Here is a 27,904-nt window from a genome sequence, read left to right as displayed (position 1 = left end):
CTCCAGTTCTTCCCCGCCTCTCAACCGTGCAAACGACCTCTGCTGCTCGGCGTCTTTCTCCCCACTCTCCAGGGCTTTGTTTGCTCCTGCTGCTTCACCTCTGCAACTCGCACGGCACCGAGAGACTAATCAAACAAAATGGCCATGATTCTCGCTTACTGGGATATTCGCGGGGTAAGTGTGCCAGTTTGGGCCTTTGTTTCACTAACTAGGCTGCCGCGCTTTCGGGCTGTTGTTTGATGGGAGGCGGCGGCCACCCGCCACCAGAGCCCGCCAGCTTTAAACTGCTCATATTTCTGTCTCGACGGGGTTAGATGAGGTGCTAGCAGCCAGCCAGGCGCGTGCATAAGACCCTTTCAGTGACGCTGGTAACGGTTTAAACGTCTGTGCGCGTGCATAAGACCCTTAACCAGCGACGTTAGTAACGGTTTAATCGCCTGAATGAAGTAGAGGCGGTTATTATCTGGCTTCCATGCATGTTATGATTTGAAAATTATGCTGACTGTGAATGACTAGTCACCGTTAACCCAATTGTTATCGTTTCAGTCACATCTGCCCGTTATAATTAGGCGGGTGGTATTTGATTTATGGGCCGTTTAAAACAATTCAAACATCACTAAAATGCCTCACCCACTCGGGTCAAACAGCCAGGTTCAAGTTCAAAAGCGCACAAGCTTCAAGTCACTACATGGTTAACTTTAACTTCAGCATGCGGGTACCCTTCTGGGGTTGGGCTCAGTGGTATGTAGAGAGGTGGAAACTGAAGACAAAATGTAGCATAGCGACGTTTTGCTCAAGTAGCCTACATCTTAAAAAAAAAAGAGTTGAATATAGATTATAGAATATTGCATAAAAGTGCTATTTTTTTATTTTTTTATTTTTTTGCCAGTCATTTCCAACAGTGAAGTGGTTGTTTTCTAGAGATTCATTATACAGAATAAAATATCCCAAGCTTGTATTACTTGTGCTTTTGATGATTGTGGCTTACAGGTAGAGAAAACCCACATTTCTGTGTCTTGGAAAATTAGAATGTCACATTAGCTGTGGCTTGAGATGAAAAATGTGACATTTGTAGTCAGTGTCTAGCAGTGGTGTCAAAAGTACACACATTTGTTACTTAAGTAGAAGTATAGATACTGCAGTTTAAAAACACTCTGGTAAAAGTTGAAGTATCAACTTGACCTCTTTACTCAAGTAAAAGTGAAAAAGTATGTGCTCCAAAAACTACTTAAAGTATAAAGTAACCTTTAAAAAAATGCCACTATATGAATTGAAAGCTTAATTTAAACACTGATTAGTTCTACATGTGGCCCAAGACAAAACATAATCATTAACCCATTAGTCAAAGACAAAGTCACTCAAGGAGCATGTTCTCTCTCAAACTTTATTGGAATTCAATTCCAAACAGAGGTAGTAGTCAAGCCTGCAGAACTGCCAGAAAGAGAAAGAGAGAAAAATAGAATAGCTATAGAATAGCTACCAATGAGTGTTTGCGTTATATGACTCATCCAATTACACTAGTTCTCACTAGGTGTGGATGGCGCCAATGATCTGCATTGGATGGCGCACATTACGTGAAATAAATATTTATACATTTTAAACTGAAGCCAAGAGTAACGAGTAACGTTTGTTTTAAAAATGTAAGGAATAGAAAGTACAGATACTTGTGTGAAAATGTAATGAGTAGAAGTAAGAAGTAGGAAGAAAAATAAGTAATGGAGTAAAGTATTGATACCTAAAAAGTGTACTTAAGTACAGTAACAAAGTATTTGTACTTCGTTACTTGACACTTCTGGTGTCTAGTATTTGTTTGCGTGTGGTGGATCTTGGTGCACCGACTACAGCCTCAGGCCAGCTCCTTGTGAAACTCCCCAAAATGCTTGAATGGATTTCACTTGACAATCCTCAAGACTACGGTTCTCTCAGTTGCTGGTGCACCTTTTCCTACCACCCTTCATCTATCCATCCATTTTCTGCTAATATGCTTTGATACAGAACGCTGTGAACAAGCAGCTTCTCGGAGATGGCCTTCTGTGTTTTACCCTCCCTGTGAAGGGTTTCAATGACATCTGGACACCTGTAAAATCAGCAGTCTTCCTCGTGACTGTGCCGCCTACTGACCCAGAGTGAGAGACGTTTAAAGGCTCAGCGAACCTTTGCAGGTGTATTGAGTTTTCAATAATAAAGACACTCTGAGACACTAAAGTTTGAGCTTTTAGTATCTGTAAGCCACAATCATTAAATGTGACTAGAAACAAAGACTTAAATATATCACTCTGTCATGGTTCTATATAATGAGTTTCACTTTCTGAGATGACTGGCAGAAAATGTCGCAGTTTTACACAATATGAAACTATTTTTTAGATGTGCCTGCAAACATCAAATGGAACTGGTTTATTCAGCTTGCCTAAGCAAGTTCCATTTGGATTAGGTAAAATACAAAACACAAGCATGATGTAATTTAAAGAAAAAGCATTTCAGCAAATGTGTAACAAAGCTTGTGTAATTTGCATTTTAAGACATTACATTTTGGCTCTGTTTTTGGCATTATGGATCTAATTCTATGGCAATTCAATAAGTTTGCTTTGCTGCGACCCCATAATATTGATCCATATATTAAAAGTAGCAATATATCTAAAATATTATTGGGAATGGTTTAGGGTTAGGAAGGAAATTAGTTTTTCTCCTCCAAATTAGCAACAAGGCTGTATTCATCAAAACATTATGGCATCTCTTAAATCACTCCGCAACATTAAAAAGTCTGTTTCAAAAGCACAAGAGCTAAAATCAAACAAATTGGTACGACATTTTCCCTTAATGGAAATAGAGTAATTAAGTTCTTTGGTAAATGTGGATTTGTTTGCAAATGGCTGGAGGCTCTGCTGATGCAGGGTTTTAGTGAAGAAGTGTGTGTTTAGAAGGAAATCACGAAGGAGCTGGAGATAATGACGGAGGAGATAATGAAATTATAGCATATAGAGACTGAGCTGGATATCTATTTCACAAGCTGTTGGTTTAATGTGATTCTAAACTTAATTAGACACTAAACTCAATAAATTGAGCAATCAGACAATCATCTAATGAAACGAGAGAAGCTAGAATAGACCAATCCCTGCTGCATTAAAGCAGAAACTATGCAGTGCCTTTAGTTTGTTACGATAAATTGGATAATTCAGTTGAAGACTGATGATAATTGTGAATTTTCCAGACAAAACCCTCTTCCTTTTGATCATTGTAACACATCTGGTAACCATTAAACCATGAGATTGCTTAAATGCGGAGGTAGGCCAGGATATTGTCCTGCCAATAAATAAATTGGGTCAATATTTGTAAGGATTTAGACGTCAGCCGTCAGTAAGATCTACATTTAAGCAATATAAAATCAATTTTTTTCATATCAAGAATATTCTGACATTTACCTATACCAGTATTGAAATGATTTCTCATGTTGAAATAGTTTCTCCCTAATTTCTGAATGTGTGCAGCTTGCCCAGCCCATCCGCCTCCTGCTGGAGTACACGGGCACCAAGTACGAGGACAAGTTTTACGTCTGCGGTGAAGGTGATGCACTGTTTCAGCATGCAGATAAACAAACGTCAGTACATTACCAAAAGATTTTAATCAATCAATCACTCAACGGCCCTCATTTCTCTCCCGTAGCTCCAGACTATGACAAAACCTGCTGGTTTGGCGAGAAAGAAAAACTTGGAATTGACTTCCCCAATGTAAGAATTGTTTAGCTTAATTCCTACCGTAGAGCCGGGTTAAGTGTTTGGTTGATGATGGGTTTTGTGGTTAACACACACCTTAGCTGCCCTACCTGGTGGACGGAGACCGGAAGATAACGCAGAGCAATGCCATTATGAGATACATCGCTCGCAAGCACAATATGTGTAAGTGTTATGATCTTTCATTCTTAACAAATCAGGGTTTTCTCTCTGATTTATCTGTCAAATGTTCTCTCTCTGTGGACTTTGGGATGATAACAGGCGGAGAGACTGAGGACGAAAAGGTCAGAGTGGACGTGGTGGAGAACCAGGCCATGGACTTCAGAAACGGCTTTGTGAGGATGTGCTACACTGACCTGGTTAGTAGATGACTAAGAAATGTATTGGCGTTACACCAGAGTGTCCACTAAAGCCAGCCTACGCTCCCTATGATCAGGACAACATAAAGCCGGGGTACCTCAAGTCACTGGTGGGGACGCTGAAACAGTTCTCTGACTTCCTGGGAGACAGGAAGTGGTTTGCTGGCGATAAGGTAAGTCATTTTATGATGTGATTAGTCATGGTTTTAAGAATCCAGTATGAAAACAGCGTACTAAATAACAGAATACGTGCGTCAAGTTCGTTTCCCTTTGAGCTCAATTTCAGATGTTGCGTAATGACACCAGCAGGGGGCGGTATAGGTTTCCTTACCGAAGTAAAACCGGTTTCAGAGACTGAGGACAAACTGAACTGGACAAAAATGATCTTTGGGAATTCTTTGGATTTCTTATCATATTTTAAAACCCTGTGGTCAAGAAAAGTGTTCAATAAAGTTTTTGTTTAATTTCAGCCACGGTTTTCGAAGATGAACAGAATGGTATCAGTGAAAGCAAATTTATTTATTTCCGTAAAATGTAACATTTAACCATTTGTTGCCAAATAAAACTAAACTGAGCTCCTCAGCGTTAGTTTATTGGAGAAATAGAATAAAAGATGAAATGGTCTGAATAAACCACACACTCCCCATCAATGCGACGGGGGAAGCTGGAATCAAACCCACAACCTTCAAGATGACTACTTTACCCATTAAGCCACAATCAGCCCATATTGTATAGTTGTCAATATTTCTGAAGTGGATTTAAGATTTAAAAGTTGTAGGAAAAAAAAATTATATTTTGAGGCACATTTATTTTCTGCAGCGACCTGTTTGGGACCCGAAGCGCCAGAGTTCATTTCTGGATACACTATAAAGGTTTAAAGATTAAAATCAAAACCTTTTCCTGTGGCTCAATAATGAGTGACACGCAGAGCACAAATATTTAACGAAAGGCACAAAGAGTTCTTATGCAATATGGGAAAAAGTATGAAACTTTTGTATTTTTTTAAGTATGGAAAAAGAAAAGGAGAGTGTAAAAATATTACCATTTCTTTGACTTTGTTTCCTATCCTTTTGTCTAAATGTTGTTTCATCTTTCATCCTTTCTTCTTAGCGTCCTTCCTTCCTTTTCTCATGCCCTTCCAATAATTTCCTTTGCGCCATACTTATCCGTCCCTCCTTCCTTCTCTTTCTTTCTGCCCTTTCTCCCTCCCTTTTCATTACTTTCTTCCATCCCTGTTTTCCATTTGTTTCCATCATTCCTTTTGTCCCTTGTGTTATTCTTTAAGTCTCCTTCCTTTGTGTTCTTTATTCCCCTTCATTGGCTGTCTTTTTCTTCCTTTCTTCCTTACAGCGTCTGGTGCTTACAGGTTCCTTATTGAAAGCCTCAACAATGTCTGCCAGTTTTAAAATGGGCTTAAAGGAGCAAGAAGTCTAGGAAAGTCAGTGAATTATACATGGAGAAATTTACCAACCTCGACAATCAGAAGTGCAAGATCTGTTCCTGCTTCAGTTGTTTGTAGTAATATAGTTAATTCACACATTGGCTGACTTTGCACTTCCCTTTCTATATTATGGCTGGGTTTACCTTTGGTGGTGCTTTGAAAAAGTGGTCAAAATCATTTCCCCTCCCAACAGATCACCTTTGTGGACTTCACCATGTATGAGCTGCTGGATCAACACAGGATGTTTCATCCTTCTTGCTTGGACGACTTCAAGAACCTCAAAGATTTTCTAGACCGCTTTGAGGTGAGCACACTGCTGTCCGATACTGACTGGTGTAAAGATGCTACTGTACCACTCTGTGTGTGTGAAATAGTCTGTGTGATGCAAGTAAATATGCTTGGAGTAATTGGTGTGAATGCTTAGTGGCACGGTTTGATAAATCTGAGTTGACGGATTACTTTAACACTTATCAGAGTCAGAGGAACTCTCCTCCCTGCCTGTCCCTCAGCTCATCACTTGTCCTGTCATTGTAGGCTCTGGAGAAAATTGCTGCCTACATGAAGTCCAGCAGATTCATGAAGACTCCCGTCAACAACAAGATGGCCAAGTGGGGACACAAGAAGGAGTGAAGACTAAACTGACCTTTGCCTTTAGAAATACAAAGTGCTTTCCACAAGTGCAACTTACTCGAGAAACTTTAAATTCAGGAGTAAATTTAGCATCTTTTGTTTGTAGTTCATGAAGGCTTCGTATCCTTTAATACCAGTCTGGTCAAAGTTGTACACAAGAAATATCAGAATACTTTTCCTAATAGTTTAGGTTTCAAAAAAAAAAAAAACAAACAGCTTTATACTGTTGTTTATGATGAAAATGAAATTTTTAATTTCAATCAAAACACTTTGTTATTTTTTGACAGATTAAACAGAATCTCACTTCAGTCTGGTTTCATTTTTTTACATCAAACTTTCTACAATAAATCACATGTGCAAATCATTTTAAGGATAAACAAAATAACTTATTGAATCAAAAAGGTGGTACAGAATTTTTAGATATATTTATACAGGTGTATGGACGACTCAGGATACAACTGGAGTCAGTGGTGCCGATTGGTTTAATATGTAATTAACACGTAAAATAACTAAAGATTACTTCAAGTGACCGATTAGTGCTATTAATAAGATATACATAGAAACAGGCCACACTTTATGAAATAAACAATGGGCCAAGGTTCAGTAGAAGCTGAGGGTGATCAGATTGTCTCGACCCAGAAATGCCGTTAAGTCCAGATGTTCAGGCATCACAGCTGTAATTGTTGTCAGTAGCGGCTGTTGTACATCGGTGATGGCTCGCTGGAGAGCTGCAGGAAAAACAGGAAGCATTACTCGTGTGCAGGTGGTTTATGTATGTAATCTCATAGGACGAGAGGGTCATAGCAGTTGCTTAAAGGGGGCTTACTGTGAAGAAATGCAGTTGCTAACAAACGTAGTTGCTAATTTTGAGACAGTCTGGTGATTAGAGACTTATCAGTTACAGGGATATTTTTTTTCATGTGCAATTGAGCTAATTCATGTCAGATGGTGCAGTTTTCATAAATTAAGCGTATTTACTGCTGAACAATTTCAGAAAAAAAATTAGGAGTCTAACCTTTGATGTGATTACTTTTTGTGTGGGAGGGGGGGATCGGTTAAATTTGTTTTAAATATTTTTTTACTAATACTAAAGGGACGATTGTTTCCATGGGATGTGAATATGTCAAACAAAGGTCTTTCTTTCACCCACTGGTCGCTAGGCTGGATCAGGAATCCTGTTTATCTTTCCACCACATAGTGATTAGGAGGATAAGAGCAGTAGACAAATCTGAGAAGCTCACAGTTAGCGAAAAGCTTGAATAGTATCTTGGGATCAGCAGGTGTGCCCAACAACCGCCAGACAGTGGCGGTTCTAGACCAAATTTACCAGGGGGCCAAGGTGGGGCCAGTGTTTTTTCACAGGGGCACAGAATAAAAAACTTAAAAAACAATAAAATGGCAATATTAAACTGTGAGCCACGTGTGGCTCTGGTACTGCAGGTTTCAGACCCCTGATCTAGCAGTTGAATACTTTGCCCCCTGCTCAATACGGCTAAAGCTAAACGTGAAACATCTTAAGTTTTAAATTCTTTTTAGAGTAAAACTGTATAGGTAAAAAATAATATTGACCAATCAGTTATGGTTTCTTTGCCATTGCAAATAATTATGAGTGTATTTAATATCATGTCTTTAGTACAGGGGCCATAACAGGGGCCAGAACCATTTCTACAGGGGCATGGGCCCCTGTTGGCCCCTGTCTAGAACCGCCCCTGCCGCCAGACACCATCGTACCAATTGGTTGTTTAGGAGTTGTGCCAGATAAAAAGCCAGAAATGCTCTTACCAACCCAAAATAAACACAATTTACTTTGGTGAACTCCTCCGGGTGTGTACTTTGGTCAGAGGAGACCAGATTTGAGCTTTATCTGTTTGCAGGGAGTGTTTCTCATCAGCCAGCCTTGACACAAAGAGTTAAAGCTGCTGGCTGCTAAAACTCCTGTTATACACAGATGGGTTGTGTCATCTCTAAGAAAGCTACTGTTACGTATTTTTCTAGCAGGGGTTATTTAGAGCACATGCTGTTCTTGACTATGAATTACTAATGTGTTATTGAATGAATGTGTTTTCATGAGTAAGACCTTGGATACACTCATTAAAACGGGTATTGTGTGTTTGGAATTACATCCGCTGTTGATTCAGCTACTTGAATGTTCTGTTTTTTTACATCCATTGCTGTCACATCATACATGTTTCCTCTGGTATTTTGAGGATTTGTCTTTGGAGAAGAGCTCCGAGTGTTTAAAGTTGGAAGGCCTCCTTACCACCACCCTAATCATTAGCTCTGGCTGAGCCACTCCAGAATGGAAATCTCACTTCAAATCAGAAGTAAGGTGGTAAAGCTAAAACATTACTTTAAACCTAAATATGCGAGGAGTATGACTGATAACCTTACTTGAATTATACATCTGGCACAAATCTAAGCCCAAATCATTTTGTTCTTAATAGAGCTTTATAATTTTGCAAAAAAGGTTCCTTGCGAGAGAAAATATTGTTTGTCTTTGAGATTTGTGCATTTACTCAGCTGATTAAAGATGAAACAGAAATCTGTGTGTAAAGCTCAGCTGCCCTCTGCGTCTGGTTTTTGGGTTACATGACCAGATTTAGACTCTGATACTAGACAGGGACCGATCAAATTCACAGTTAAAACTTGTGTATCAATGCACAACACTTAAGATTACATTAGAACAACATTGCTTTCAATTTCCCAGAGTTATTAGAAAAAGCTAAAATCAACATCGGCATCTTTAGATGCTGGAACAATACTTACTGCAACAGATGACTTAACACTTTGAAGGTGGAAGAACACTTTTCCAGCTTCCTCTGGGCAAACAGTCCTGATATCCTCTTTGGACATTTCCAGAAGCTGTCTTCCAGTCAGGACACCAAGACTGGAGACGGTGCTGTCCAACAGAAGTTGCAAAACCCAGCATTGAGAATTTATTCTTTGTAAAACATTCCTTATAGTCATCTTAAAGTAAGAGACCAGTCCTCACATTCTGCTGAAATTCCTCTGCTGGAGCCATGCCCTCACTTGAGCAGGACTGGAGTTGTAGTCGAGAGTAACGGGACCACGCGAGTCCCACTGTGAAGCAGAGTGAAGAGAATAAGCTCTCGCTTGTTTAATCTGATTTATTTTTCAGTTCTCAGTTTCGCACCACCATCTTCTTGGCTCACCTGCTGCTCATCCGGTGATCTGTCGCTCTCAATTGGCTCCAAAATGTTTTGAGGAATTCTGCCCTCCTCGTTGCGAGAGTTTCTAACTAGCCACCATTGCCTTGATTTCTGAACCACCTGTAAAGGAGGAAAACAGATCCTGAAAATACCCTGATAGAGCATTTCAATTTGCTGCAAGAATAAAACCCAAGCTTGAATAAATGGAAAGTTTTAACTTTAGAATTAAGGCCAGATTTTGGTTCTCTGCAGTTCCAGCATGTTTCAAAACTATTTCTAAGGCCAAACCTGTTCTATTAGGGAAGCGATTAGATTTCTTTTCTATAACAATTAGCTTTTCATAGTTAGAGGGACTAAAAATGTACAAATTCAGGGGACTTTTGGACTACTTTTTTGAAATATATGGAAGAAAATAAGGCATTATTTACAAAATTTTATGCAAATAAAAATCTTAAAAACTGTGATTCAATGTTTTGGGGGTATGTCTCTCCTAGCTTGAACATCTAGAGACTCCAGATCAGTCGGATTGGATCAGTTTTCCAAGTCTTGTCTAGCTTTCATATTTGGGTTTAGGAGCGGACTTCTTGCAGTGCTGCATCTTCCCATCACAGCAGAGCAGCCCCGCACAATCATGCTGCCACCACCAGGTTTCATCACGGTGTTTTCGGGGTCTGGTGCAGTGTTAGTTTTCTGTCAAACATAGCGTTTTGCATGCAGGCTAAAAGGGTAATTTTGGTCTTATCTAAAGCTTTCTGCAGTAGCTTTCTCCTTCCCACCCTATCATAAACGGCAGATTGCATTGTCGACAGATTATCCCACCAGAGCCGTTGATCTCTACGGCTCCTCCACACCCACCAATGGTCTCTTGGGTGGGGTAAATACAAATACCCACGCTAAGTATGATGAACGTGTAATGTGTGCTATAGCGCTATAGATATCATTTAAACAATAGTAAAAACGTGTACAGCATTGCAAAAACAAACAGTTTTTTTTTACATCAAGTTTGTCTTCTTACCTGAACCACCTCTCCCTGCATGACGGTCAGCTCCTGGTTGTTCCTTGCTGAGAAGTTGTACATGATGCGCATGTAGAGCGGTGGCTCGGTTGGGCTGAAACCAGGGCAGACAACACATTTTGTTCAAGTATTTCATAATATTTGGGAAATATTATAATACGCGGTAAGAAATTTTAGTTGCGTGCAACCCTGAGCAGGTGCTGCTGATAAAACTCACTATGGACCTGGCAGTGAGCTCATTGGACCATTGGACACAGGCTGTAAAAAGCACAAGGTACATCATGATAAGAACGACAGAAATGTTTCCTGCTAAAGCTCAACCTGCATTCTTGATTCTCTGCGGTCATACTCTAAGACAAGTCAAAAGACAGCTTTTGCTTTGACATTTTAAGCAAAGACTAATGTAAAATTCTGTATGGAGATTATTCAGAGGCCTGAGGTTGATCTATGATCTCTGGGAGGTGTGTCATAGAAAAATCCTAAAACCTACATCAATGGTTCAAACTATTTTTGATTGTTTAATAGAAAGAGTTTATTCTGAAATGTGTTGATGCTGTGAATCAACTCCTTTGCTATCTATTAAGTCCCCTAGTTCCACAGAAACACGTGAATTTTGGAGAAACTGGTCAAAACTGTCGTAAAACTGAAGTGAAAAATTAAGCATTTTAAAGTAAAAAAAAAAATCATGATAGTGCAATGGGTTTTGACCTTTATAAAGTTTATAACAAAGAGTCTATGCATTTTATGTTAAAAATTAAAAACTTTTTTTTTAAAAAATGCCTTGATAATGTTCCAATTCTTCCCAACTGATGATGTCATAAAGAACAAATGCTGCGTGGGCGGTAGCGATTCCGTGAATGATCAAAGCGGTGACATCACAGCCTTTAAAGAAGACTAGAATCTGAGATCACAGTCAGAGTCAGAGAGAGTCAGATCACAGTCAGAGTGGAACATTGTTTGACTAGGACAGATCAGAGAGAACCAAGACAAACATGAATTACCTGAAATCAACCAGCGAGGATTGTCCCTGGACAGAACAGACTCAGGGGGAAAAACAACATTCAGAAAGTAAAGGCATCCCGTGTGAACTACAACTCAAACCCAGCAAGGTAAGGAATGAGCTTCTCGAAAAGACCAGACATCTGGAAAAATGTAAAAGAGTCACGCATGAGAATCTGGCCAGGATCATGAAAAAAGAAGCCGGTAAGAAGTTTCTTGAGGAGCAAGCGCTAGCCAAAACCGCGGAAGAACAAGAATATGACAGAAAAATGAGAGAAAGATGGATGAAAAAAGTAGCTGCAGCAACTAGCTCTGTGGATCACACATCAGACTTTCAGACAAGATCTAAAAAGAACAGAAGGGAGGAGAGTTATGGGACACAAAAGCAGGAGACAGAGATTTTAACGAAATCAGATAAACAAAACCTTTTGTTTCCGCCTGTACATCGTCAAATTACTAAAGCAGCTTTTGCTGATGTCAAACAGGACGCACTCAACATGGGCGATGAGTTGAAGCCAGACCAGATACAATATGAAATGCTGAAGATGAAAAGGACGCAAGATGAAATCGTGGTCGACCAAAGCACACAGGACCAAAACTTAATACAGAGGGAAACGTGTGGAAATATTAGCAAGCAAAGGGAAAACGGGCAATCTAAATTAGGGATTATGCAACATGACACTGAGAAATACATTCCTAAAAAAAACGCCAAATCTCGTGAGAAATGTAAGAAAATAGTGCATGACCTGATAGCAGACATAAGGAAGAAAGAAAATGTTAAGGAGGCTATTATGAACGAAAACATACGGAAACAAATGGAAGAGCAGGAGTTTGCAGAAAAAATACGGGACAGAGAAGCGAGAGAGAAAAAAGCTGCAATTAATAAGGATCTGACCGACGCATGGGATGACCAAATACGCTATAAACAGCAGATGATGGAAAGGGATGACCCTATCAGGTTGCATCAGATTGAAAAAAAGAAAATCATCCAGCTTGATAAGGAAAGAGAGGTGGTTTATCGACAAAAAGAAGCTGAAACTGTAGCTGCACGGATGCGGAAAGGTAGATGTCAGTCACAGAGAGAAACAGGAGTGACATTACCCCCCTTGATTCACCCTAAACCACTGCCGCGCAGGATCCCGTTTGATCACAAGTTGAATTGTGTTGATCCAAAACCAAAAAACCAAAGAACCAAGACAAACATGAATTACCTCGAATTAACCAGCGAGGATTGTCCCTGGACAGAACAGACTCAGGGGGAAAAACAACATTCAGAAAGTAAAGGCATCCCGTGTGAACTACAACTCAAACCCAGCAAGGTAAGGAATGAGGTTCTCGATAAGACCAAACATCGGGAAAAATGTAAGAGAATCGCGCATGAGAATCTGGCCATGATCATGAAAAAAAAAGCCGGTAAGAAGTTTCTTGAGGAGCAAGCGCTAGCCAAAACCAAGGAGGAACAAGAATATGACAGAAAAATGAGAGAAAGATGGATGAAAAAAGTAGCTGCAGCAACCAGCTCTGTGGATCACACTTCAGACTTTCAGACAAGATCTAAAAAGAACAGAAGGGAGAAAAGTTATGGGACACAAAAGCAGGAGACAGAGATTTTAACGAAATCAGGGACATTACCCCCCTTGATTCACCCTAAACCCCTGCCAAGCAGGATCACGTTGGATCACAAGTTGAATTGTCTTGATCCATCTCCAAACCCTGACACGGGTTCCAAACTTTTACAGCGAAAACAAAATGTAGGCAAAGCCCCCGTGACCCTCCTTGAACTTAGTAGATCTCGGAGCCTCGTCTTGGAGGTGACCAGCACTGCAAAGGCACCCTTAAAACTCCCGTTAATTCACCCCCCTCCTAGAAGAATGTAAAGTTTAATTCATGAGAGGGATGAAGGGATGTTTTGATGCATTTAGTCATTGGTATTCAGCGCGCTGAAGGCATTGCATGCAGAGATTATTCAAACCTCCCTTCACTTTTCTCCACCTCTGCATGTCTGTCAACCTCGTTCCTACATTTTATATCATTTAGATCAGCCGCTCACTGATGTTTGCTTCGTTAGCGAAATCCAAACTCCTCCCCAAATCACAGGTTCTCTCCGGGATGCTCCGACATAAATATTAGGACTATTAGAAAACTTAAACTGTGCTTATTAAAAGAATTAAAATGTTGTGTCACACTCAATGGGCTGCACAGTGGTACAGTGGTTAGCACTGTTGCCTTGCAGTCTTTCTGCATGGAGTTTGCATGTTCTCCCTGTGCATGCGTGGGTTCTCTCCGGGTACTCCGGCTTCCCCCCACAGTCCAAAAACATGACTGTTAGGTTAACTGGCGTCTCTAAATTGAAATCATATCAGTGATTGTAATAGGCAATTTCTACAACCAATCCTGGCAGCTGCGTATGCGTTTGCCCTCTTATCTGTCAAAAGGGGGGAAAACGTGCAGAGCTTTATAGTGTTGTGAACCCATGACTGCTGACATGCATTCACTTGATGATTAGATAAGTGCTCACCTCCTCGGGCCCCCGAAGCACGGCTCGGGGTGAGAAGTTCTGATCGTTCATTTGCCCTTCAGGTCCGCCGGGAGGAAAGCGCTGGCTGTTGCTTCTGCTCAGTGGACTCCTGCCCCGATTAGGCACAGGAGGCAGGTGGACGGGTGCAGGAGGCTGCCAGCCGTCATAAAACACCGGGATGTAAGGTTCGATATGATCCTCCGGCCAGGCAGACCTGGAAACAGAAAAATATACGGAGAGTCTTGAATGGATTTACCTTTTATTGTCAGGCAAGCCTTTCTCAGGGCAATTTAAGAAATTATTACACATTCTGTTACTGTTGATTCTTAATTTAGTTGCAGTGATAGCTAAAGTGACCCATCATTTCACACATTTTGATGTAAAGTCAATGCCCAAATCTTAATCTTGTTATCACCCTCTCCTCTTTTCTATTTCGTCTTCCATTTCTTCTTTCTCTTACTGTTTTTTGAATTTTATAAAACCATCTACCTGTTTTTTCTTCATCCCACTTTTTTTTGCCATTTTTCCATACGTTTGTCTTTAATTATACTCTTTCCCTCAGATTTACTTATTTTAATGATAAAACTTATAGGATTTTGAATCGCCCTCTTTTCCAATTTATCTGACCTCTCATTTCCTTCTACCCCAATATGCACTGGAACCCACACAAATATAACTATTAAACCCATGTTTTGTATTCTGAATAATGTATGAAATATTTCTAATAAAATGTCCATCCTACTATCCGATTTATCATATTTTAAACTTAATAATGCAGAACTTGAATCTGAACAAATGACTGTTTTTAATGGTTTTAGGTCTTCTACCCATTGTAAAGCTAATAATATTGCCAACATTACTCCTGTGTATACTGATAACCCGTTTGTGATCCGTTTTCCCATTCTTATATTGAATTCTGGTACTACAAATGCTATTTCTATTTTTTCATTTATTTTTAATGCATCTGTATAAATTTGAATATATTGATAATATTTGTTTAGATGTAACTGTACTGAATAACTATCTACAATGTAAGATTTATCTTGTTTCTTTTCCATTATTGTCATATCTACTGTCGCTTCTGGTAAAATCCATGGTGGTATAATTGATACTGGTGTTGTTTGGGTAATTTCTAAATCATTTATTTTAAATGATTTTATTTTATTTTCAATTGTCCATCCAAAACTCCTCATTTCTTTCTTTTCTTTTTCCCAACATGGATTTAAAATTTCCCAAGTTGGATGATCTAAGTTATTACCTTTTAAATTCAGCTAATAATTTATTTCTAGTTTTGTTCTTAAATCTAATGGCATTTCTCCCATTTCTACTTCTATTGCTGCAGTAGGTGTGGTTTTAAATGCTCCAGTACATTTCTCACACTTTTTTTTATATCAAACTTTTTATGAGAGAGATCAGGGCGATATTCAACCATGTTGAAATCGCCCAAAAAGAGGCGGGACACAGGAGGCGACGTACTCAACATAACATTTAACGCAGATTGATTGGTTTAACTTATAAATTCCCTCCTCTCTCTTTCTCTTTTTGGTAGTGCGTCGCCCAATCGCCCTGATGAACAAACCGTCTCTGCTAGTCACATATTTTCAACATGAAAAGAAAAGACAAAAAACATATATTGAACTTCAGTTAAAACAATATAAACAAAGCGTTCGTCCTGACGGTGCTGACTTAGTCCTTTTTGAGCCTGCAAAGAACTTTGCACAGGGAGCGATCAGCAGACATAAACAACTGACACAGCTACTGTAAGATCGAGTACACCTTGCATTAAAGTGACGGCTTGGCGTGGTCAGTGTTGTTGACTCGCTCTGCTCCATCCCATTCCTAATCCATAGGGCTTCAATATGACGACTCTCCACCCTTTGCAGCTAGAAAAGCTTCAACTCTTCTGGGAAGGCTGTCCACAAGGTTTTGGAGTGTTTATGGGATTTTTGTGAGGTCACATGCTATTATTGGAAAAGAGGGCTTGTCTCTCAGTTTCTGCTCTAATTGATCCCAAAGGTGCTCTATCGGGCTGAAGTCAGCATTCTGTGCAGGCCAGTCAAGTTCATCCATACCAGACTCTGCCATCTATGTCTTTATGGACCTTGCTTTGTGCACTGGTGCACGGCCATGTTGGAAGAGGAAGGGGCCAGCTCCAAACTGTTCCCATAAAGTTGGGAGCATGGAATTGTCCAAAATGTCTTCGTATGCTGAAGCATTCAGGGTTCCTTTCACCGGAACTAAGGGGCCAAGCCCAGCTCCTGAAAAACAACCCCACACCATAATGCCAAAACCTCTGCCAAACTTCATATTTGGAACAATGGAGTAAGACAAGCACCGTTCTCCTGGCCACCGCCAAACCCAGACTAGTCCATCAGATGGAGAAGCACAATTCGTCAGTCCAGAGAACGCGTCTCCACTGCTCTGCTTCACACCACTGCATCCGACGCTTTGCATTGCACCTGGTGCAAAACTGTATTCTAGTAAGGGCATGGGAGGCTGAATACAAATGCAGCAACAATTGTCAGATTTGTGTTGGTAAAAACCTTTTTGCTTTCACTTTATAAAAAAAGGGCTGCTTTGTGTGGGTCTATCACACATTACCCAGATAAAAATTATTTTATCTATTTTTTGTCACCTTTTCTCCCTTTTAGCGTTTTGTCTCATCTTTTTCTCTTGTGTTTTTCTCTTCTACCTTCTCGTTCTTGTGACCACTGAGCATTAAATAGTCCCAGCATAAAATCTAATAAAGCTTCTTGCATATAGAAATCAAGTAGAGAACTATGGCGAAAGCAGTAACGCTCTAACCTGACTCTAGCCATATGGATGTCGCTCCGCCTAGCTTCACTCACATCCATCTGGGACATCGCCCATTGAAAGTGATTTCTCCAACCAATTTTATTGTTCAGCCAATCAGGACGCAGGGCTGGAGTTTCATAGATGTGACGTAGTGGAGAAGCTACCGTGACGTGAGACTGATTCAGACAATGGCGGCTCGCATCGAGGAAGCAAGCATTAACATTGATGCTGCTATTTCTTCCGTGTTGTCCAATATACCTAATATTGTTTCATTAAAAGAACATCAGAGAACGGCTCTGAAGGCTTTTGTTGGTGGAAACCATGTTTTCGCCTCTCTCCCGACCGGATTTGGCAACTTTTGTTTTCCGGGGCGCGCCCGTGGCGGAGCGGTTAGCGTGAACCATGTTAGGAGGCCTTTAGTCCTCGACGCTGTCGGCCCGGGATCGACTCCGACCCGCGGCGCTTTGCCGCCTGTCTTCCCCCCTTCTTTCTGTCAGCTCACTGTCAATAAAACGCGTGCCACTAGAGCCACAAACACATAAAAAAAAATAAAAGTTTTGTTTTTTCCTGAGTCGCTCTCACAGCGTCACGGGTTAGCTTCGGTGTGAGTGGTTGAAATAGCACGTCGATAAAGATGACAGACAAGTGGCTTATCCAATCATATGCAAGGATTTTTGATAAGGCCCAGTCTTCAAAAAAGGCAATTCTTATGGCGATGTTCCAGATGGATGAGTGGAGCTAGGCGGAGCGACATCCATCTGGCTAGAGGCAGGTTAGTAACGCTCCACTTGTGAAAGTAAAATCTGTTGGGCTCTTTTTGCCTTTAAGACAGCAATTCTTCATGCTGCACTGCCAGACAGGACACGTAAAAAAACAAAAAGAGAGAAAATATGAAAGAGTTCAAACGGTATGAATGGATTTTTGCATTAATTAATCCCAAAGAGTCTAAAAGAGGCTGTTGGTAGAAGTCTATCAGCTAAAACAACAACTCCTCTGATATGTTTGATTGGTTTTATGTTTCCAGCTATGACTCATGCTATAACACACCCCTCAGCCTTTTTCCGTTATGTTAGAGAATCAACTTAAACTCTGACCTATGTTTACTTATATGCCGCTGGATGCCTACGCCCAGGCTTTGGGCGTAGGCAGGTCAATAACCCACGTCACTGGGTCGTATCTGAGGAATGTTTACAAGCTTTCTGAAATAAAAAAGAAGCAGATGCCTGTAAAAAGTTGCCCTACCTGGGTATGGCCCAGCAATCGCCCAGCATCAACCACAGGTTTTTCTCCTCTGGGCTCACCGCCTGATGGAGCAGCTGCACGGCCTCCAGAGTCAGCAGGGGGGAGATGATTGTCTGAGGCAGATCTTGGGGATACAGAGGAACTATCTGTGGAAATATTAAGCATGCACTGTCATAACCGAGACTGAGAGATCTGAGCCAAACAGTGGAAATACTTAGAGTGTGAGGTGCTTACATTGCTCATTGAAGAGAAGAAGATATGCACATATTGAACAGCGCTGGGGTCGGTCAGAGCTCCCTCCAGCTGGCCCTGAAATGTCAACAAAAGTTGTTGTTTTTTTTCCACTGCAGAAACACATTCCTGCTCAGTCAAAGTCCTTCTGAATTATCTCCAAACTGTAGAGAGTGAACTAATATTTACCAGCAGATTGAATCCATATTTAATTTTTTGAAGATACGCGGCATATTCCTCCCAGTGTGGCAGATTGGCCGGTGGTGCTGCAGCACAAACACAGTCACATCATAAACTTATCTAAGTCCAGGCGTCTTATGATCCGCACCTGATCTCTGACTAATGTTACCATTTGATTTGGATTTTTTCTTCTTAGACATCCGCTTCTTCTTGTCCTTTTCGGGTTTCTCCGGAGGCGCAAGTACAACGTTTGCTACTTTGTCGGTGAAGATCTCAATATCAGTTAAAACGTGGTTAAAAATGTCCTGGAGAGAGGAATAAAAACATAAATGTAAGCAGAGAAAAAAAAAAGCATAAAACTCGGTAATCTTTGCCTTGGGAACACGGAGACAGCTTTAGAGTATTTGGTGATGCTTTTTGCACAAACCGATGAACTCACCAAGTTCCTCTCCACCTCTGCTGGATGAAAAGCCACATCTGATTCATGAATATCAGAATAATGCGACATCTCTTCTTGGGGAGAATAGGAACGTGTGTCAGGCATGTGATCTAAACGGAAATGAGGTAAAACCTTTCTTAGAATAGTGATCGCTATTTGAGTTTGTTGCTCGGTATAAAATTACACACAGTTTCTCCTCTTTGTTGCCGTTCATAAAGCGTTTATAACCCTTGAACTTTTTCACATATTACGTTACAATCACAAACTTCAACGTATTTTACCGAGGTTTTCTTTCATAAGCCAACGCAATGTACCGGATAAGTGTGAAATGGAGGGTAAATGAAGGTTGTTTTCTAAAATGTACAAATAAAAATCTGGAAAATGTTTTTGTATTCGGCCCTCTGGACTCATTACTCTGTAGGACCTCTTCCACTGCAGTTACATCTGGCAAACTGTGGGGGTCTGTTTCTACAAGCTTCACACATCTAAGGATTTTACCAATGCTTCTTTTGCAAAATCCCCTTTTGTCTCCCTTAAATACATTTTGTTGTGTACTTGGAGTCTCTCTCCGTTCACGTGCTGCGTAGATATCTTTATATTCTTTTTGGGTCATGTTTTCAAGTTTTCTCAGTTTTCTGTTATGTTTTTTTGAACAATCACGTAACTGTATTTGCTGCGGAACCGCTAAACAAGATCATGGACCTCCGGCTAACAAATTTCGTGAATCCACCATTTTTATCTCTCTGAGTGACTTTGTAATCCAAGCTGAAGGATGGAGAAGGTACAAATGGATAAGTCCTCTGCTGTTCATTACACCGTCCCCCAGCATGCTACAAAAATGACCGAACGGGGTGTAAAGTGCCTCCTTTGGGTGTAAAGAAACAAATTGCTCTCTAACTCAACTCCGAACAGGGATAAAAAGGAGGAAATCAGACCAAAGCTTTGCAGTTCCACTTTATGTAAACCACAACTGATTGATTTAAATGTAAGAAGGAAGAGCTGAAAAGCATATGTCCACTTTAACATAATGTCTGGGCCATTCTAACACAAGAAAACATTTTGATCTAGCCCATTTAGTTTTAGTGAACCCCTGCATTGGTCTGAAATCCTTTGCAGCCTTTGAACGCTTTCCTTCCAGGATTGTTCTTTATTTAGCTCCATTCATCTTCTCTGACCTGCTGAATAAAAGCATTTCCACAGCATGATGAAGCCACGACCATGTCTCACATTCGAGATGGTGAGTTTAGGGTGATGTGTTAGGTTAACTCTCTGCCTCACAAAGTTTAACTTGGTCTTATCTGACCCAGGGAGCCTTCTTCCAGAAGTTTGCGTTATCCTCAACATGGCTTGTGTCAAATTGCCAAGAGGTTTTCATTCCACAACAGCTTCCTTCTTGCTTTTTTCCCCCTAAAGGCCAGATTTATGGAGTGCAAAACTAATAATTATCCTGTCGACTGCATCTCGGATCCATGCTGTGGGTCTCTGCAGCTCATCACAGTTACTATGGGCCTCTTAGTTGCTTTTCTAAATAATGATCTATTTGAACAGTGCTCTGTAAGACGTTCAAAGCCCGTAACATTATTTTAAAAGATAAAACTGGCTTCAAGCATCTCCACAACTTATCCTTGACCTGCATGCTTTTTGTTTTTTGAAGTTCTCTAATAAATCTCTGAGGCCTTCAGAGAACAGCTACATCTATACTGGCAAAAAAAAAAATCACAGATGTTTACTGTATTTATTAATTAAATGTCCTCCTAGAGCAACTCATCGGATGGGATTTTATGCAGGGGTGTCGAAGTGAAGGGGTTGAATTCAAATTACATACCAAACTTTACAGATTTCATTTGCAAAAAGCGTTGAAAATGATTTTCTTTCCACTTCACAGTAATGGATTCCTATGTGCTGGTTTAATGAATAGATAATTATACGCACTGAAGTATTTAGCTGTGATCAAACATGTGAAAACTCAAGAGGTATGAACGCTTTTGCAATGCTCTGTGGATACATTATTTTTCCCACTTGCTTTGAGTGTACCTGGCTGCCTGGTATTCCACTGTGGGGCCATGTAATCCGGAGTGGGCAGGATGTCCTCCTGCTGCACAGGACGGGGCCCGCTCTGCCGGAAGCTTCCTGGGTTTTGCCATCTAAGGATAGTTTCAAGATCATTTCTAAACAACATCCAAACCAAGTGAAATCCATTGCAATTCCTCAGCTTACTCATAGATGGGATCTTAGCTCTGTTTGCACAGGCTTTTGAGCCATGTACCTCATGTCAGGGGCCATTCTGCGTGGGTCCGGATCAGTCGCTCCTCTCTGCAGTGCCTTGTCCAGATCGGCCTTAATGATATCCGCCTGATAGAACAACAAGATTGATCGATTGCATAATCGATTGATCGGTTGCATATATTTTTCCTTTACTTTTTCTGGAGGTTCCAAGAGGTTGAAGTAAAGTTTTTTTTTGTGAAATGCAAAACTCACCCCAGTCTCCTCACACTGGAACATGAAGTTCTGAGGGTTGCGCTTGCTGGGTTCCTTCACGGTTACTATCAGCAGAGAGTCGTAGACGCTGTTGTCCAGCACTGCACTGGTATGCATGATGCTCATCAGAGGTATCGTATCCAACTCTGCCTGTGTGATCAGAACCAGTAGCTACAAATCAGTCAGCTGCTGCGTACACAACCTTGTCATTGATCAATAGTTAGAAAAATGGCAAGAAGAAAATCTCTCTAAACTCCCGAAACTATGATATTTTTCTTAACAGGCAGTTTTGGAAATATCGGACAGGTGTGAAGACATGCTAAACAGACACCTTAACTGAACAAAGAGGCAGTTTTTCATGTGGTTCATATTGCTTTTGGCCAAGGGCATCGCTCCACAGGGAAGCCTCCAGAGGTATCTGTTTATGGGCATGTGCTCCTCTTTTTAGTGTGCAAAGACTCCATCAAAATATGGCTTTCCACCGTGGGAAGCTGGTACTGCTGAATTTGGTATCTGAGTCGAACTTTTAAATTTTAAACTATTTTTGTCCTTCATTGATCTTCGATAATAATTCTGTATAATTCTTTGTAAATTTTCCAATTCCAAACAATTGAACAAATCAAAAGAAGAGGAAAGGAAATTGTGTTCCAATAAATCTAGGAATGCCACTAAGCCTAGACATTTAGTTTGGTAACACATAGTAAAACTTTGCCCTGTGCTAAACTTTAAACTAACCTTTCAGCAATGTGGCTGCCTTAATAAAAAGCCACACAACAAAATGCACTTTATTCTATCAAACCATATCAACAAGGCTTTATGAACGGTCTGACATAAAAAAAAGTATCTCAGTTTAGACTCCAAATCTTTCTTGACACATAATATCGCTCTGACTTTGTGTTTCTTCAGTTAAAATAGAGAACCAGAGCTTCTAAATCAACAGGTTGTCATTAGATGAATTCCTCTCAACTGTGTACCACATATATTTACTGTTGCAATCAAAACTCTGCTTTAAAAAGCATCCACAGATGTTCTTTAGACACTTAATCCTTGCAGGAACTGCGTTAGGTTGGGTTAAGTCATATTTATCTGCTTTGTACATGTTACAAACGTTTCAACCAAACAGTTCTCTTAGATATGGTTCCACAAGGTTCTGGACTAGCCCCACTTTGGTTCCACTATAGATACATCCTTTGTGGCAAACCTTTCTTTGGGAACGAATAATAAATATATTTGTTTTTATTTTTGTCTTGATCTCATCAGTTAACCTTTACTGTTCCCGAAGTAACCAGTTGTACATGGAAAAATTAGGGATTTCCACAGCCGTTAGGTGAAAAAATGGGCTCCGATAAAACAACTTTAAATCGGATCCATTTTGTCCTCACTTAAAAAAAATACATGAACCAGGAAATAAAAGCAGGGTCATTATTATAAAAAACTCTTTAACTTGTAATCTAAAATATGAAGTTGGATACAAAGAAAAAACAAATAATGAGTAATCTGACCAGGGTACTAGCACCCTCCACATGTTGAAAAAGCAAAGTCTAAAGTGTCATCATCCACATAAAATATGTCCTGTACTATGTCCATTAGAGCCCTTTTAATAATTTATCTAATATCTTCAGGACTGACGATATAAAAGCCACTAATAAAACCATCAAATGACTGGTATTTTGGACTTTGGGACAGATACAATTATTGACTCCCTCCATAGGCGAGGAACTTTATGCAAATGCAGGGACATTTGAAAAATAAAACTGAATATATCTAGAGTTGTGTGTGGATTCTGTCTCCATGGAAAAGTTGCATTGCCATCTGGTATTTTGCTAAATGTCTGTAGCTGCTTCTCTTTTTTTATTATTTTTCCCTTTCTGTCGCTTTCAGCTTTTGAAATAATCTGCAATATTTTTGGGCAAATTTTGAGCAAATTTGCCACAACGTCCATTTCTGGGCAGATTGGTAGCTGTATTAAATATTTTCTACTTATGATCAATCCTCCTCAAGGCTGAATGTTGGTTGAATGTTCAGATTTTATGGAAATAGTCTCATAACCCAACAAGAGGTTTTCTAAGGTCCTTGCTGCTTTATTTTCCCTGTAAACTCACAAAAGTCTTGCGTTTGCAGAGAAGGTCAAACTTGGTGTCGATTTTATTTAGCGGCACGTGGCTTTGGACTGAGCTTTTCATACTTGAATGCTCTAGAATCACGTCTACTTTGTTTTACTATACAGTACTTCAGATCAGCTTCTTAATTCCAGATAATGTAGGTTCACGGTCTTGACTCAGCAGCGCGCCTCCAAATTCATGGACATACCTTTTTTCTTTCTGAGCAGAACCCTGCCTGTGTTCTTCCTTAATAATAAATGCCCAGTCAAAAAGTTTGCCAAGTTAATGTACACCAATATACAGAACAGTCCTAATCTTGACAGCAATAAAAGCTCTGGAGCTTTTTAGAGGCCCTCAACAGCTTTGGTCTTACTGAAAGCTAATTACTATGAAACAGTCACCTTTGGGTCTATTACTAATGCCTCAATGGTCGGTTTTACCTCTGATGCACTTATCTAATCCATTTAATTTCTATTTACCAAAGTGGTCAGTTTAATATTATTCTGTCAATCACTACCAACCTTGGTCTCAATGTCACAGAGCAACAGATAGGCTCCCTTTATCATTAAGATCATCTCTTGAGGCCAAAGGCGACTTTTGCCATCCAGCTGCTTGAGCTTGGCCACGCAGTCTTCTTCTGTTCTCACCTCCTGGCCATCCACCTCACAGATGAACAGATGCTGTGGGGAGGAGGGAGATTTTATCAAGAGAAATTAGGAATAAAAACATTACCAATGAGTACGATTTCCTACCTCCACTCTGACTTGAAAGGTGTCTGGGTTTTTGTTGAGCGACTCGGCGTATTCCTTTCTCTGCTCTGATGAAAAGAATGCCTGAATATATATTGTTTTCCCCACAAAAAAAATATAATTGTTCATGATTAAAGAGGAAGAGTGTTTTTATGTCTGGACATACTGTATATGGATCTGCTACTGGGTCTCGACATGCTGTTTCTCTGCAGCAGCGATTCTCTGGGCTCATCCTGGTTAAAAGCTCGCCTCTGAGGGAAGTCCTCCGAAGAGAAACCCCTGAAAAAGAAAAAGAAGACACGAGCAAATAAAAATGTGTTTTTTTTAATCAAATGAAAAGCAATTACATGCTAATTGAAAAACATGTAATATCCATTAAAGCCATCATCAATATCATAACATACAAACAAGCACCAATAGTTTTGTCGATAATTTACTTCCATGAAGCCAGAACCTTTACTACCAAGTTATTTCTATCTAAGCTTTCATCAGCTGGTTTGGACTTTTTCCACTTATTTTCTGTCCAGCTCTCATGTGTGATGATTACAACATATTCTGCAGGTGCTTAAAAACTGAAGAAAGTACAAAGGTTAAGGACAGACAGGCCTAATGCACCCTATCCAACCAACGAACGGTGCCACACAGTCATGTCTTGAAGAAATACAACAAGGAAGCAAAGGCCAGACACAGAACATGGTTTTCCATTGCTGTTTAACTTTCCACACAACATCTGCTCTATAAAAAGTATTTCGAACAAGAGAAATCAGAAATCACATTGGTGATGCCAGAACAGTATTTATGTTTGTCAAATTGTGGCATTTTATCATAGATTGAGCCGCATAAATAGGGACAATAGGTAAGGAGATTAGAAAGTGTCTAACAATCTAACACTGGGGTTCAGGAGCCCTTTTACATCTGAATGATACCTAGATCTGACAAAACTGGCTCAATAAACCAAAGCATTTCTCTGAAGGTTGTCAAGACTGGACATCCAGAGTCCAAAGAAAAACCCAGATATTCATCAGCCCTGAAGAGACATTGGCTGAGAAAGTCCCGCTTCTTGGACAGGAAGGGATAAAGAAATGGTAGCTGACTTATTTATCAGCAAGACGACTTGTCGGGTGTTGGAAAGCTTTTAAACCACAGTTAATGGGGGACAAGTGGATTTAAACAAGGCTGCTATGTAAACATACCCCGGGGAGTAGGAGAAAGGACGGTTGTTTCCAAACATTATGGATCAACTGTGGTTCAAACTTCAGGGCAGCAGGGATAGCCTGGAATTTACTCCAACCAGCCTCACAAAGGACCTGTGTCAGGAAAACAAAACGCACATTCAGATTAAGACTTATCAGGCTTCAGAGAACAAACTACTGACCGGCAGGTGGTTTTACCTCTTACTTTGGCAGATGGTATCCCTCAGGGGTCATGTTTTGGACCCTTCTAAACAATCTTCCACGTCATTATAATTAACACCCTTCATATTTTCTTTTTTATGCCCATGATGCAGTTTTGTAAAGCTCAGCATCCATAGTCAACCCAGGTCAAAATTATCTGCAGTTCGGCATTAATGCTGTGCAACCATATTTTATACCTTTTAGTATACTTTTTAAGGTTTGACAGATTAATTTTGTCTCTTAAATATTTCACCTGTCTACTTGACAACGCTCTTGTTTACAGCTCACATTCAAATGTTGGTCAAATGTTGTCTTTTGCTGCTGCTTCATAGATGTCTACTGGATTAGTACTATGATTTAAATTCATATAATTTCCATCTTCGTGAAGAAATAATGCCCTGTTAACCTTTTCTGAAGCTTTTAAATCCATTGCAAATTTCTAAAGGCTTCCAAACCCTTGTCTGCTATATGCTTGTGTTTATTGGTCCGATTACAGTTAAATCCCAACATATTAATACCACATTTAGGCTTAAAATTATGTTTCATTAAACAAAGAACATGGTTTCTGGTGGGAGACAGGCATCTCTCTATAAAACAGAAAACTCTGAAAATCGAAAAGCAATTTAGGGGGAAAAAATTATTATTGAAATAAGAAATAAATATTCCATGTCAAAGTATTTATACCCTTTTCATAAAAAATGTGGAAAAGCTTCTGAGGTTTGAAGGCCTTACAATCACACTAATCTTTAGCTCCCTCCACAGATTTTTTATCAGATGAATTATAATACATTTTATTTGTAATGCACTTTTTATTAATGCAAATATCAAAGTCTTTGATGGTAAAACAAATGCTAAAAATTTTAATTAACAAAGCATAAATAATTATAAAAAGTGATTTAATTCAGGACTTGATACAAGTGGCTGGACCACTTGTATTACTTTCAGTCAGGAAAAAAACAATGTTGCTTAAATTAAATGATGCCTTTACATCTGGATCTGGCGGAGGTATTAATATTTGTCTTAACTGAATTTTGGGCCAGCTGCCTTCAGCTCCCCAGATCTACCACTAAGGTAATTATGTTTGTTTCTTACGGTCTATATACTAAAGGCTCCTACAGGATTTTGGAGTTTCCCTTCAGGTCATTCTGTTAGCAGACCTGAAAATGCAGGAACTGGTCTCATTAAATATGTTTTTAAACGAACTCTCAATGACTGGGAAGCAAAAATCAACTGGCTTAAGACGGATCGGCTAACAGATTGAGTTGAAAACGCTGATCATGCACGTACTTGTTTGCAGTGACTTGATCTGTTTTAAACTATGTCCATCTTGTCCTGGAGGCCATTTTATCTTTATCTAATTTTTTTTAAGCATCCACATTCATATTACTCCCGTTTATGATTTGACCAGGACTGGTGATTAGATATTTATTCTACCTCTCAAGTAGCAGCTCACCATCGCACATAAATATGAAATTACTGCTTTAGCGATAGTAGAGATTTTTATTTGCCACTAAGCCTCAATAGCAAAGACCTCTCAAGTTTACCTTCTACTGCTACAACAGAATATTGATTGTTGTCTAATAATGACCATGTTAAGCTAAAAGGAAGCAGGGAAATGAAATCCAAGGAGATGTTTGGCACTAAGAGGGCAATGCTAAGTTAATCAGTTACCGGGGCCGTGATAACTTCAGGGTTTAAATTAACGAAAAGGCTGAATAATCATCAAACTGTCCTCAAGACCGCAAAGACCGACAGTGGTGGCTCAGCATAAAGTAACTGCATACAAGCACTGGCTTATGCTTCAAGGTCAAGACGTAAATTTAAAGCTTTTTATCAGAACATGTTTGACCATAAAGCAAAACAAATTCAGACTGTGTATTCCTGCTCTAAATTCAACACAAACTTACTGGAATTCATGCAAGACAGAACATGGACTTGGCTGGTAACAAATGAACCTCTTTCTGTAAAACATTTTTAATCTTAAAAGCAGGAAGCAATGCTGCCTCCCATAAAGGCTTTAATTGTCCCTCTAGTATAAACCGCTGCTCACATAAAACATGGCAGACTTTCTCCATCCACTTCTCACCTTTTTCAGTATCAGCTCTGCTCCGGAGTCATCGCTGCTTTCTTTTCTAAATCACCTTCCTCCGACGCGGCTCACGGCAGGAAGCATCTGATCCTTAAAGACGTTCAGCCAGAAAATGTTCTCGACTTCCGCCTGAAAGCTCGAGGAGCAAAGTGCAATGTTCTGACAGGAGTGACGGACCGAGAGGGGCGGCCTGATTTGTCTCTGAAGAGAGTCGCTGTGACTCATTAAGACTCCAAAGGGTAGGTGCAGCTTTATATAGCCTTCATCAGACATATCAAAGGTCTCAAGGGCTGTTCAGCTCTCCATTTATGCAATAATTTACGTCAGGAATGTTTTATTATATC

General features: G+C 40.0%; 2 protein-coding genes and 1 long non-coding RNA gene across 3 annotated transcripts; 2 read left to right on the top strand and 1 right to left on the bottom strand.

Moving 5' to 3' along the window:
- On the top strand, positions 1-6,466 carry LOC105931784 (glutathione S-transferase Mu 3). Its single transcript, XM_012870631.3, has 8 exons — positions 1-174; positions 3,486-3,561; positions 3,661-3,725; positions 3,812-3,893; positions 3,990-4,087; positions 4,165-4,260; positions 5,722-5,832; positions 6,063-6,466. Exons 1-8 carry the CDS (start codon positions 139-141, stop codon positions 6,156-6,158), a joined length of 660 nt encoding a protein of 219 aa, XP_012726085.2. The 5' UTR covers positions 1-138; the 3' UTR covers positions 6,159-6,466.
- Positions 6,398-27,672, bottom strand: eps8l3b (EPS8-like 3b). Its single transcript, XM_012870630.3, has 20 exons — positions 27,558-27,672; positions 25,271-25,384; positions 24,244-24,356; positions 24,081-24,145; positions 23,850-24,008; positions 21,227-21,376; positions 21,015-21,100; positions 20,783-20,892; positions 18,749-18,858; positions 18,479-18,614; positions 18,319-18,395; positions 18,133-18,207; positions 17,899-18,044; positions 13,861-14,074; positions 10,561-10,601; positions 10,344-10,437; positions 9,332-9,448; positions 9,151-9,239; positions 8,925-9,057; positions 6,398-6,886 (listed from the first exon to the last, which is right to left on the bottom strand). The coding sequence occupies exons 2-20, from the start codon at positions 25,306-25,308 to the stop codon at positions 6,845-6,847; spliced, it is 1,995 nt and encodes a 664-aa protein (XP_012726084.2). The 5' UTR covers positions 25,309-25,384; positions 27,558-27,672; the 3' UTR covers positions 6,398-6,844.
- Positions 18,609-27,673, top strand: LOC118563125. Its single transcript, XR_004931035.1, has 2 exons — positions 18,609-18,873; positions 27,567-27,673. It is a non-coding gene; the product is annotated as an uncharacterized LOC118563125 (long non-coding RNA).
- The last annotated feature ends 231 nt before the right edge of the window (positions 27,674-27,904 follow it).

The sequence above is a fragment of the Fundulus heteroclitus genome, chromosome 1, assembly GCF_011125445.2.
Source record: "Fundulus heteroclitus isolate FHET01 chromosome 1, MU-UCD_Fhet_4.1, whole genome shotgun sequence".
Taxonomy (NCBI): Eukaryota; Metazoa; Chordata; class Actinopteri; order Cyprinodontiformes; family Fundulidae; genus Fundulus; species Fundulus heteroclitus.
The sequence above is the reverse complement of the archived record's forward strand: the minus strand, read 5'-3'. Positions and strand labels throughout refer to the sequence as shown.

Coding starts and splice junctions, on each gene's coding strand:
- LOC105931784 (XM_012870631.3), top strand. CDS start 139: ATGGCCATGATTCTCGCTTACTGGGATATTCGCGGG. Junction 175..3,485: donor CTTACTGGGATATTCGCGGG/GTAAGTGTGCCA, acceptor GAATGTGTGCAG/CTTGCCCAGCCCATCCGCCT. Junction 3,562..3,660: donor GTTTTACGTCTGCGGTGAAG/GTGATGCACTGT, acceptor TCTCTCCCGTAG/CTCCAGACTATGACAAAACC.
- eps8l3b (XM_012870630.3), bottom strand. CDS start 25,308: ATGTTTGGAAACAACCGTCCTTTCTCCTACTCCCCGGG. Junction 24,146..24,243: donor CAGTAGCAGATCCATATACA/GTATGTCCAGAC, acceptor TCTTTTCATCAG/AGCAGAGAAAGGAATACGCC. Junction 9,058..9,150: donor CAGAGGAATTTCAGCAGAAT/GTGAGGACTGGT, acceptor TCTGTTGGACAG/CACCGTCTCCAGTCTTGGTG.